At 35.6% G+C, this 13,366-nt stretch overlaps 1 protein-coding gene across 3 annotated transcripts in view; it reads left to right on the forward strand.

The window, feature by feature from the left end:
• The window catches only part of SEPTIN7 (septin 7), an 86,157-nt gene that overhangs the window by 48,457 nt on the left and 24,334 nt on the right, over positions 1–13,366 (forward strand). For all 3 annotated transcript variants that reach the window (XM_074340997.1, XM_074340998.1, XM_019726311.2), the window contains exons 4-5: positions 10,202–10,302; positions 11,200–11,334. In XM_074340997.1, coding sequence (XP_074197098.1) covers positions 10,202–10,302; positions 11,200–11,334 — 236 coding nt within the window. The remainder of the gene's footprint in view (positions 1–10,201; positions 10,303–11,199; positions 11,335–13,366) is intronic.

The following is a 13,366-nucleotide window of genomic DNA, read 5'->3' on the forward strand; positions in this document are numbered from 1 at the left end:
CAGTGCAGTGGCCACATGTGGCTGTTGAGCTCTTAAAATAGGAATAATCCAAATTGAGATGTTAATGCAAGTATAAAATACATCCCCGATTTTGAAGACCTAGTATATGTAAAAAAGAATGGAAAATATCTCTAAATCATTTTTTATATTGATTACATTTTGCAGTGATAATATTTTGGTTATGTTGGGTTAAATAAAATACATGAATTTCATTTCTTTTTTAAAATGGCTACTGAAAAAATTTAAATTACTTTTGTGGCTCACATTACATTTTTGTTGGGCTGCACTGCTCGAAACTATTGATTACAAATTGTTGGTGTAGTGATGCAGCACATAAGCAGACAGGCGAAGGAACAGTTCTGGCTGGAGTAGGCTTTACTGTGATAGCGATGCTGGGGCTGGATTTGAAGGATTGGTAGTGATTGTCCGAGTCTCGAGCTGGGAGGACAGCCTGGAAACTCGAGGCAGAAGCTCACATATAGCAAACTGCAAGATGCAGTTTAGTAGTAAGAACCCGAAGAAGTAATTCTGTGACTTGAATATTTTATTTCTCCTTTTTAAAGCTGTTCTTTGTTTTAGGATTTTTTTTTTTTGTATCCCTCATAGAGCTTGAGATTTCAAATTACCTGCAAAAGTGTGTTCTAAAAACTTTCTACTATGTTTTTTATTTTTTGTGATCAATATTGGATATTTTAATCCTAAGCAAGAAGTTAAACTTAACTTTCTTAATGTAGGTATTTCAATTCAAGATCAGTAAACTAGGTAATGTAGAAATGTTAAAGAAACCCCAGTGTAGATTCCTAAGTTCATGAATATTTAATGTAAAATACCTGTTAGATCTTAATGGTCATGTACCGACCAATAGTGTTCTTGGTGATTAGTGCTGATGAGGTTTTTGGAGTCTTCTTTTTATTTCTAGCACCTGGCATAACGCCAGGCTGACCTTAATACTAGAACACGTGGTGAGTCATTAACACCTTCCCGGTACCGTGCAACGCAGTTCAGATGCATTAATTTACTTAATTCTTATAAGAACTTTATGAGGAAGTGGTATCATTATTTTACAAATGTAATATATGAAAGTAGTTTAAAATAACATAGAAAATGCCTCTGTGGACCATGTCTGAACTGTCTGGTGCTAGCTAGTACGGGATACTTAAGAGAAGTGGGTTTTGTAATGATCCACACATGATGTTTTCTGTCGCTTACTAGGTTTGAATTTGCAAGATGGACTCAGGAAGTTATTGACTTCCCTTTGAGTACTAGGCTTGAATTCCAGTAGACTACTGCTGAGTGGATGATAGAAGCCAATTAACTCATGCAAGTTTTGTACCTTACCATGTTTTGTTTTACTTTGTTTATTAATAAACACAAACGAACAGTATTTCTTGATTCATCTGTACAGTGATTTTTGTCTATATGTCTGAAGAGATGAGAGTATCATCACATGAAACCCGGAGAATTCAACACATAGAAATCTAGTTTGACATACTCTGCAACAAAGTATTTGCTCAAACAATGAGCAATTATTTGTAATGTAGTTACAACTGTGCTTATTCTAGCATGGTTCACATACTGCAAAAAGTATACTGTGTTTCCCCGAAAATAAGACCTAGCCGGACAATCAGCTCTAATGCATCTTTTGGAGCAAAGATTAATATAAGGCCGGGTCTTATATTAATCTTTGCTCCAAAAGACGCATTAGAGCTGATTGTCGGCTAGGTCTTATTTTTGGGGAAACATGGTATTAAATTGGATTTATATGCAATAGTCATCAGTGATTCCCCAAATTATGAGACTGAGTATTTTTTCTTTTTAAGTGTATCTTCTCAATTTTATACAGTGAGCATGCTTTTATAATTTTAAACACACACACACTTGAAGAAAATATATCCAAAAGATTAAAAAGTAGTGTGGAGGGGAAGCATAAAATTCATAGTAACAATTGGGTTGTAGGTCAGTTCAACAAAGTCTGTCCTCTAATAGTCTTTATGCCAAAAATAAATTTGCCAAACCAACAAATTTATCAAAAATATTGATAGACCATATGGTACTGTTTACACAAAACCAGTGGCTCTCCTGCAGATTTTTCCATCTCACTAAATGACAATTCTACCTTTCTCATTGCTCAGATCAAAAACTTGGAACCTTTGTTCCTCTAACTCCACATGTAATCCATCCACAAATCCCATTACCTCTACTTTTAACAACACATCCAGAATCCTACCACTTTTTCCCACTCCCTGGTACCACTCATATCCATGGTTGCATCATCTGTCTTCCTGATTATTACAATAGTAGCCTCCGACTTCACCTTCCTGGTTGATCCTTGGCCACCACTCCAGTCTCTTTAACAAAGAGGTGAGAGTCTCCTTTTACAGTATAAATCAGATCATGTTGCACCTCTGCTCAAAACTCCTCAGTGGCCTCCTGTCTCATTCACAGCAAGGCCAGAGTCCTTACAATATGTAGGAGACCCTGTAGTATTTGTTCTCACTCTCCTCTTTACCCTACTTTCTACACTTAACCATTTTTGGCTTATTCTGCTCTGGCCAAACCAACCTCCTTGTTCTTTGAACAAGATAATTCCACTTCTACCTCAGGACCATTGCACTTCCTGTGTTTCTGCCTGCAGTGTTCTTCCCTGAGAGACGCTTATGGCTTGCTCCCTGATTTTCCGTTCTCTGCTTAAAAATCGCTTTCTCAGTGAGGCCTCCCCTACCACCCTGTGAACTCTTTCCAGTCCCTACCCGTCACTCCAAATGTGTAAGCTCTAGTCGGGTAGGGATTTCAGTTTTCACTGCTGTAAGCTCAGTTCCTAGAACTTCATCTGTTGTGTGTTAACCTCCAGTATTTGTTGAATGACTGAAGAAACGATTTAAAAATATAAGAGTAAGTGTTTAGTTAGGGTATTTTAAAATTTGAGGATCTTTGAAGTTTTGTTGATTTTTGTCTGTGAAGTCCTGTAATCACCATTGTAGATTAAATGGAATAGTTTTAAAATTTGAGGATCTTTTTTAAAGTTGTGTTGATTAAAATTTAATTTGTTTAATTGTTGTGTAGCTTGTATACTAAAACGATACAAATTTAAGCATAGAGCGTGATGAATTTTTGTATATGTAATTTTAAATCCAGGTAACCACCACCGGTGGTTAAGATAGACATTTCTAGCACTCCAGAAGGCTTCCTTGTGCCTTCTCTTACTCAGTATGATACCCACCCCTAAATATAAACACCTTTCTGACTTCTCTCTCTATAGATTAATTTTGCTTGTTCTTGAACTTCTTCACTTCAGTGTATTCTTTGTGTCTGGTGTTTTCACTGAAGATTATGTCTGGTATTTGTTCATGTCGTGTAGCTGTAGCTTTTTCATGCTGTCTAGTATTCCACGGTAGGAACATTTCACAGCGTATCCTTTCTGTTGTAGATGAGCATTTGGATTTTCAGTTTTTGACCCCTGTGGATATTCTTGTACATATCTTTTGGTGGACATAGGCACTCGTATTTATTGCGTACATTTGTGTGCATACATAAAAGTATTAAGGTATTTCATTGTTTCATTTTGTTTTCCTTGATTTCTTGCAAGATTGAACATGTCTTGTAAACTCATTAACTGTTCAGATCTCATTGAAGTGCTTTGACCATCTTAATGTTTCCTGTCTTTCCTCCTTTATCTGGAGGAATTCCTTATCTAGCTAATGGTCCCTTACATTTCAGAAATTACAGAGAATTTCTCTCAGGCTAGCATCTGTTCAAGACATTGGAAATGCTCTCGATTTGTTAGAATTCTTTTTTGTACTGACCTATTTCCAGAATAATCCAGTCTAAACTCAATTTATCTTCCTTTAAGGTAACACTTCCAAAGTGCCCTGTTTTATTGTGATTATCTTCCTGATTCTTCCTTTTTTGAAAACAAGGGAGCAATTAGGGCTGAAAGTATCTCTAGTAAGATTTTTAAGACAACTGCCTGTGTACCACTGTTAAGTCCCACCTCCCCTTTTTTCAAAACCAAAAATAACACTTACATCATCTGAGAACTGGATTTATCCTGACAGAAGCCCAGAGCAGTCCTCTTTCCTGACTGTACTATGGAGGTATTCCCTGGTATACTGAAACAATTTGAAGATCATCTAAATTTTTTCCTCACTTACCCTGGAGAGAACATGACATGTTCCAGGTCATTCAATGTAGTTAGAGAATAGAATGTAATTTTCTTTCACAGTTGACCGGCTCTTTGCCAAGCCCAGTAATCTGTCAGAGATCTGCTCTTGGAATCTCATAAATTCTCTCAGTAGAAAGTGGTCAGATGTTGTATCTCAACCCAGACATATTAGCCCAGGAGGATCATACAGTCCTGAATTTCAAAAGGCAAATGTCTGCAATTTTCCTGACCTGAAGGCTTTCTGGAACACTTGCAGCTGTCAAAAAAAAAAAAAAAAGAAGAAGAAGAAGGATAGAAAAATACGGTGCTGAGTCCAAAAAGGGAGTGAAATTTTAATAAAGACCACAGTTTCATAATCTCTTCCCTGAGCATCGTTTATTTACAAGAGACTTGTATCTTAAAAAGAAATTCCTTCAGTCTTGGAAGGAAGGAGAAACTATCTACACTGAACAGAGATATGATTCTGAGCTTCCTGTTATATTTAAGTGGTTCTGATTTGGATGAGCTTTTCAATATTAGAAGTCCTTTGAGATTCATTCCTGACCTCCTGTCTTGGGCCTCATGACCCTGAGCTGTGCAGTTCCAAACGGAAGCTGACACTCTTGTCCTGGAGGTGTTTATACCAGTGATTCTGAAATGTGGGTGTGCATCGCCGTCCCCTGGAGGGCTTGCTGAGCCCCCCACCCCAGAGCTTGCTATTTGATGGGTTTGAGGCAGGGCCCGAAGAATTTGCACATCTAATAAGTTCCCAGGCTATGCAGCTATCAGTCCGAGTTTTACACTTTGAGAACCTCTGCTCTGTAGTGTCTCTGGCTTGCTGCAAACTTGTTTAGTCCTGTCTCTGTGGGAAGGACGGAAGAGAAGAAACTGCTTTTCCTTCTTTCAGAATATCTCAAGTTGAATGAAGTAGCATCATGTTACTTCCATTTTTATTCACACACACACATACACACACACACACACACACACACACACACACAGGGTGCCAAAAATATGTATACACATATTAAACTATATTAAAATTGTAATACTCAATATATACCGATAACAAAAGCTGAATACAAGTCACGTTTGACTTCTGCAATTACAAGAGGTGCTCAAAGTGGTTACCATCAGCATCCAGACACTTCAGATTACAGCGAACTACTTGAGCAACGTTGACAAAAGTGTCCATGTGTATACATTTTTTTTTGCACCCTTCTATATATATTTTTCCCAGTAGACTGATTAAAATGAAATGATAGAAAAAATTGATCACTTGAGCTCCCCTTCCTGTTCCAATCTCAAATATAGATCCTCAAATTAATAATACTATTCAGGATAATATTACATGCAGTATGTATGGTAGCAAGTTTTCTAATGTTTTAAAATTTTTTAGATCTTCATGTCAGTGAAAGGATGCCAACTATCTCCTAGGGAAAGACTGTCCTTTATTCTGAGACTAAATCCATTTCAGTTTCTTTTGTGAAATGACAGTGTTAGATTTTTTTAAAGTTTTTACTTGGAACCTTATGTTGGTCTCCTTTGAAATATTTTTTTCTTGATCTGTGAAGTCCTGTAAATCACTAGTGTACATTAAATGGGCACAAAAATTTTGGAGGTGCGAAAAGGTGAAAACAATGAATTCTATCCCGAAGATAACATATATATATATATAGGCTCTTTGAAACATTTTTATAAAGTCCAGTTAGGAAACTTTCCTGTTGATGTTGCTCCCCTCTTGGTAGTTTTTTTCTAAACCAGTCATTCACAGAACAGATATTTGAATGTTTGTCTTACACTGGGTTTGGGGGCTACAGTGATGATGGACACAGTCAAAATTCTCAAAAGTTTCACAATCAGTGAAGGATGTAGCAAACAATTATGATTTAGTGAGAAAGATGCTGTAAGGTGCTGCAGAGGTGACCTTGGCGAGTAGACTTTAGTGAAGTAGTAGGAGTGGAGGGTAAAAGGCAGTGGGTTGAGAAATGAGTGGTAAGGAAGGCAGTAAAGATGGGTAGCTTTGAAGGAAGGGATGAGAGAGAATACCTAGCGACTGGGAGTAGAGGACCCAGAAAATCATTTGGTTTTTATTTCCAGAGAATATTTATGTCCTGTGGAGAATCAGCCCCTAAGAGATGAGAGGTTGAAGATACAGGGAAATAGTCTAAACATTTGTCAAGATGGCTCTGAACATGCACAGTGATCAGATCCGCAGCATAGATTTGAAAGATTAGCCTTAGGAAAGATGGGATCTGTTCCACCGAACAGGAAGAGATCATTGATTGCTTCAGACAAATTGGGGATGCTCTTGTCTTCAGGTAGAGAGAAGGTGCTTTCCAGAGTGTGGTGGCAGAGATCCTAGGCAGAGCCTGGGAAGCGCAGTACTGGGAAATGAGAGGCGGGAGACTAAGGAGCACACATGAGGATTGTCAGACAACGGGATTCATGCTGAGGGGGAAGTTCATGAGTTTTATGGAACAGAAAGGTATCTGAGCAGAAAGGAAAAGAAATAAAGGGCTGGGGGCGGGGGGCGGTGCTAGTGGAAAATGAAAGGGACAAGGGACTCAAGATCTCCTTGTAAGGAGATGGAAATGAGGTGTAGTGAGAAGAGAAGGCAGAATTAGAATACTAGAGAACTTGCTTCTCAATGAACTAGTTCTGGGTGTGGATGGGAAGGAAGTAGTCTGTGGGCATAACTATTGTATTGGTCATTGCTTCTTTTAGTTTCTTGTGGAACATAATGAAGCATTTAAAATGATGTTTATCTTTTGAGGCACTAAATAATTAAAATAGTTTTTGTATTTGAGCTAAGTGGAATGGCTCAGGCTCAGGCTGTTCCAGTCTCTGCAGAGCTTTGGCTGTGATGCCAAAGCAAGTGTAGGTCATGATAAGGTCATGACAGAAAACTTGAACCCTCTCCTCAAAATTTAATACAGTTAATTAACACTTTTTATTTATCATAACAAATGGCTGTTACACATTAGGTTAGAAATGTTTAGTGTATTAACAGCCTTTTGAAAATGAAAGAAATGAAGCAGTATAAACATTGAAGGTTTGACATTCTTTTTCCTCAGATTGAAAAACAACAGTATTAGAAGAAAGAGTGCCTTGGATTTCTGGAATCTAGGAATCCAAGAGGCCTCAATAAATTAATTACACATAAACAATATAATGAGCTTTAGTTTTATTTTGAAGAGAGAAACAGTTGAAAATGCCCTTGATTCATTCCTTTAGTATTAAATTATGCATTTAATCTTAGAGAACTCTGAGTGATGCCATAAAATATGCTGATGTGACCTGCTTAAGTAAAGTGCATGGGAAAGTGGCCATTTGGAATAGATTTGTTAAGAAAAGTTTGAAATTCCTGGACTTGAATTAATTTGTTTTCCATGGATCCCATGAGGATACTTGGAAAATCAGATGATAGGATACAGTTGGATCCTGTGAATGGCACTAGTTTACAGTTATGTTTTCTGGATTTCTTCCACATGTTGCCGTCTTCTTTGTATTTGACCTTGTATGGATACACAGAATTTCATAGGCCAGAGAAGAAAAGAAGCTTATAAACAGACTCTTTATATAAAATACAGATCTTCATTCTTCTTATCATGTCAATAAACAAGTTGTTGAACTCATTTTTTAAAATAAAAACGAGGAAACAAAGATCTTAAAATTTAAGCTGTTTTGGTGTGTGGTTAGTGTACGATTCATTACCGAAGGTAGAAATGGGTTTTTTATAGTAACAAGGGAACCAAAAATGGTTTGAAGTAAAATTGGGAGATGATTCAGGTAGAACAATTATATTTTTGCACTGGTTTCTAATATACAGTACTATGTCATTTAAACGAATTATCAGATAAAGGGATGGCATAATTACTTTAAATTTTTCTGTTTCAATGACAGTTACCATAAATGAATGACGTGTTTTTATAAAGGAGGTGGAGGTGAATTCATTATATACTGAGGTATAAGATTTGACCAGATGGTCCTTTTTAAAATTGATATGTAATTGACACAACCAGAATGTCCTTTGACTAGAGGATCACCAGATATATAAAATGTGAACTTCTTAAGTCACGTGAGATAACGTCACTTAAAATTTTTTTAGTTTTGGTAATCTAACACTCATGAGTCTGAGTGTTTGCTCAGTTATTTTGCCCCCCTCATATTAGAGTAACCCGATGTCAGACAAGCTGTATTATCTTGGCTGTGTGGTGTGGAACAATGGTCTCCCAAGTGATATGCTTCCATCATTGATACAGAAAATATTCGAGCCCTTATTTTTTTGATGTTTATTTTTTTGATCTACAGAGAAACTAATTCCTATTAACTAATGTTCAGATTGCCAATTGTATATATTTGGTACATTTGGGATGCTCAAAATTTTCACTGAGAGTTTATACCAGGATCAGAGCAGTCTGAAGACTATTGGTCTAAAAGATAAGACCTTTGAGTCTTATTTGTCTAAAAGACGAGAAGCTCATCCATGGACTTGCAGTGTCCAAATCTCAGGCAGTGTCTTCAGTTTTCACAAGTTTCTTTTTTGATAATCTTTTAACAAAATAACTTTATTGCCATAGACCTGCACCGTCCAATTTAGTAGTCACTAAGCCACATGTGGCCATTTAAATTTATTTCAAATTAAATAAAATTAAACATTCCATTGCTCAGTTATTCTTGTCACATTTCAAGGGCTAAGTAGCCATGTGGGCAAGCAGCTACCACATTGGACAGAGCAGATGCAGGACATGGCCATCATCTCAAAGGGTTCTGGTGGACGCTGCTGCTGCAAACTTTCCTTGCTCAGCAATCTTACTTTCATCTCCTCAATCTCTTCATGCATTAGCTATCATATGTCAGGAAATGCCAAAGGAAAACGGAAAGACATCATCATTTCTGTAATCTCTAAAGGCACACCAAACTTCTCCCAGAAATTAGTCATTTTTCCTTTCCAAACTCTGTTAACATAAATTATGGAAGTTGCTTTTCACATACCCATAATTACATTTTCCTTTTAAGTCTGGTAGTACTTAATTTGTACCATATTATGGCACTTAACACTCACATATTAATACAATTTTTGCCTCTTAAGTTAGCCTTTCAGCATACCTGGAGGCTGTAGTCTTTAGTAAGCACTTGATATAAAGGTACAGTGAGTGAAAGCCTATCTTTTCCTGGGGAATTGATCTTCTTTTCTGTCTAAATTAGTGTTCGTTTTATCTAACAGCAGGATATGCCCACGATAAATGATTTGTATGTTCTGATACAGAGTTTGGGGTTACAGAAAACTCTTAAATTGTAGGAGGAACTATTGTTAATTGTTTTAAGTCCAACACTTTTTATCAAATAGAACATTTTTACAAATTCTAAAGAGAACTGAAGCTTTTAATCAGAGTTAGTATGTTTTACCCTACCAGAATACATTTTTGTTCAATGCCTGGACGTTTGCTGATTGCTTTGGCCCAAAAGTGCAATGTCACATTTGAGAAGTGGATCTTAGCCATAACATAAACACAGTGCAAATAATTACAGACATTTGGAAAAAGATTTGGGAATGGTAATAAGTTCACTTGAGTAATTGGTTTGGACCAAACTAGATGGAGATAATCCAGGAAAACATTTACTGTAAGTGGTAGATCAGATGTACTTGTTTGATTAATCACATTTGATCTCTTTGAATTACTGAATCATTCAGGCACACTATTTGTATTATTATATGTACATTTAGATGTGCATAATACTTATATAACTTACATATAACTTTTATATAAGTATAATCTTTAGTGATTATTACTATTTTATCAGTTCCTATTTTCCTTGTTTATACCAACTAGAACCATAAACCCAGTATTTATATAATGTGCTTTTCTTTCAAGTAGCCAGGACTTCTAATGTCCATAACAATTGATTCTAAAGAAAATGTGGGGATGCGTAGATTTAGTTTGCAAAAGGCTTCTTCATTGGTTTTGATTAACGCTCATTTCCCTACCTCTTGACCTTGTAGGAAACCACAGATGTAATGTATGGTATTAATATCTGTACCAATGACTCTTACAGGTGGAACAATCCAAAGTTTTAATCAAAGAAGGTGGTGTTCAGTTGCTGCTCACAATAGTTGATACCCCAGGATTTGGAGATGCAGTGGATAATAGTAATTGGTAAGGAGGGTTTGCCATCACTGCTTTCAATTGCGTTTGGGATATGAGGTTGTTAGACTTTTTCTGCATGTTTAACATTTTAAAACTCATCTTAGCAGAGGCCACTAAACTTTATGTGCTGTGACTTGGGTTCATATACCAACTTTACCACCTCCTTAAAATGTTACTTACCTTCTTTGAACTGATTTTCTTTTCTATAAAATGGAGATAATACCTATCCTAGAATTATTTTGAAGACAAATTCTAAAACAACGTATATACAAGAATTCTCATTATTGTAAGAAATTTAAAACTTTTCATTCTCTGCTATAATTTTATCCATTTGTATATATTATTTTCTATCACATCCTAATTTAAACCTTATTTTAGACCCTCAGTTTTTCCACATGTCATAAATGAAGAAAACATCCATGACATTTTAGTTGGAAATAATATCTCAGTATCTTATAAACAATATTTTTTTTTCTTTGAGTTCCACATTGTTTTTGAAGTAAATTTCTGCCAGCTTTTAAAACACCTGAATAAGTTCATCATGAGGCTTCTGTACTGTTTAATCTTTCCATTTAAAATGTAAAACTCTTTGGATATAATTTTTCATACTGTAAAATGTATTAGCATTGATGTGTTTACCAGTACAAATAATATAATAATGTAGTTATGTTTTGACTCTAAACACTTTTCTTTCATTTGGAAAGTTTAGAAATAATGAATTAAGATTTAGTCAACAATTTATACCTGTTTTAAGTTAGTATATATGTAGAATAATTTGGAATGTCTTCTGGTTAAATTGGTTTTATCTATTTAAAAATATTGATTATTGCCCTTCAACAGAGTCATCAGTTGTGCATTTATATGTAGAATTGCAACTTAATTATTTTATTTATCTGCATTCTATAGCTGGCAGCCTGTTATCGACTACATTGATAGTAAATTTGAGGACTACCTAAATGCAGAATCTCGAGTGAACAGACGTCAGATGCCTGATAACAGGGTGCAGTGTTGTTTATACTTCATTGCTCCTTCAGGACATGGGTCAGTACCTTGATGCTTCTGGTAACCTTTGTGTTGTTTTTTATTATTGCCCAATTTTGGATGCATATTTTATTAATCCTTATCTCTGTGGTGTACATTTATTTAACTATACCAGTTGTAAAGTCCCAAATTCTATATAAAAATGACTTATAAAAAAACTATTAATAACTTCTAGATAAGCTAACAATGATTTTATTTCTTAGTTTCTCATTCATAAGGCTTTTTTATCTGCTTCATGGAAAGGAACAGTGTTTCTATCATGGTTTGATGTCTCACCATGGCTAATTTAGCTTTTTTGTGACCAATAAGTAGAAACAGCCATAACAATTAGCTTAGATGTATTCTAAGAAACTCTGAAGATGATATTTACTATAGATCTTACAGCGAAAGTTCCAAAAAGACATTAAGTGCCAAAATTCCCATGTGCCATTCCTTTCTTCACTAAATCTGTTTGGCTTCTGTTTTCACCTTAGCGATCGCAGTCACATTGTTTAAGTATATCATCAGTATTAACCTCTATTTATCAGGAGTTAAAAGGTTTTAGTATCTAGACATTCATCTGGTGTGATTGTTCTGTTTGTTAGTACAGCCAGCCTGTACTCCCTTTTTTGTTGTTTGTACTTCCTCTGTCATTTTGAGTAGATACATGTGTCATTGTCAACATCAAATGTTTGTAATTACTCTTCTTTAATCTTGTTCTTTGGGTAAATGACTCAGCATAACTCAGCCACTTGATTGTAACTCCACCATCTCTCCACCAAAAGGAGCTGGACTATTACATATCTACTAGTATCAGACAATAGCATTAAGTCATAAAACACCCAGGTTACAGTAGTGTAAACCAGTTCCTTCACAAGAGTAACTTTCTCTTCTATTTTCTGCTTCTTCACCTTTTTCCTAGATAGGCTAGGGCCCATTATCACGCTCTTGGTTGAACATTATCATTACATAAAGCCTTAATTATGTCGTTTGCCATTTTTGCACTGTCTGATTATAGTGATGTAAATATTTCTTCTTTTATTTCTAATATTCATCTACAGTAAATAAAGCACAAAATCAACTCATCTACTTAAAAGGCTCAAAAAAAGTAATCTCAGAAGTACAACACACTCGATGGCCTTTTAAGAGTACTTGTTAGATTCCTCCTGAATTTATTAAATTACGTATTTTTAATCATTCTAGTTTAACTTGTTAGGGTTTTTTTCTGGACACCAACAGAGTGAAATCTTACTCTGCACTTAAGTCAATCGAAATTTGTCAGTATATTCATTTTATTATTTTAGATCTTTTGGACTCTCTCCAAGACTTAGTAATTCTCATGAAACCACATTTCTTCTGTCCCCCAGGGGAAAATGTATTTCTTAAAATTGCATGGGAAGTAAGATTTTTTTTTTAAAAGAAAAAATATTTGATATGACTCAAATGATGTGTAGTGGCTTTGGGCCATTTCTTGTCTGTCACAAGGACTGGGAGTTCAGTTTTATTTCCTATGTATAAAAATGTGCTTTTGAAGAGTTTTTCAGCTTAACTGTTTTTGGAAATGGAACAAAATTTTGCCTGTTTGTATGTGCTACTATGCGTTGAGTGAAAGAATATGACACTGAATTTTATGTAGAGAGTTCCAGTTCCCCTGCTCACTACAGACTGAAATTCCTGGCAGTCTGATAGATGAATCAGGACCTATCTTATCTGGGTAGTCCCTGGATTCCCTTTTTAGAGGGATCCTTATTTTGGAGTTATGAATTGTTCCAGCAGTGTATTTTCAATGCTCCCCACCCCCTCTTTTACCCCACCAGGTGTCATCACTGAACATACAGAGTTAATTTGTGATTTCAGCTATTGTTACTTCATTTTCTTTGTTCAGTGGTTGGTAATTGCTATTCAAATAAAAACGGACTTGGAACTTGAATTTTAAAATGGTGTTTTTACCCTTTTGAGTATTGACTGCCATTTAAAATCAATGTTACTTAGTGAATTTTATATAGAAGGCTTTTTCCCCTTATGTATATGTATGTATAGATTATAAATATGT

This window comes from Rhinolophus sinicus, linkage group LG09 (assembly GCF_036562045.2).
Source record: "Rhinolophus sinicus isolate RSC01 linkage group LG09, ASM3656204v1, whole genome shotgun sequence".
Lineage (NCBI taxonomy): Eukaryota > Metazoa > Chordata > Mammalia > Chiroptera > Rhinolophidae > Rhinolophus > Rhinolophus sinicus.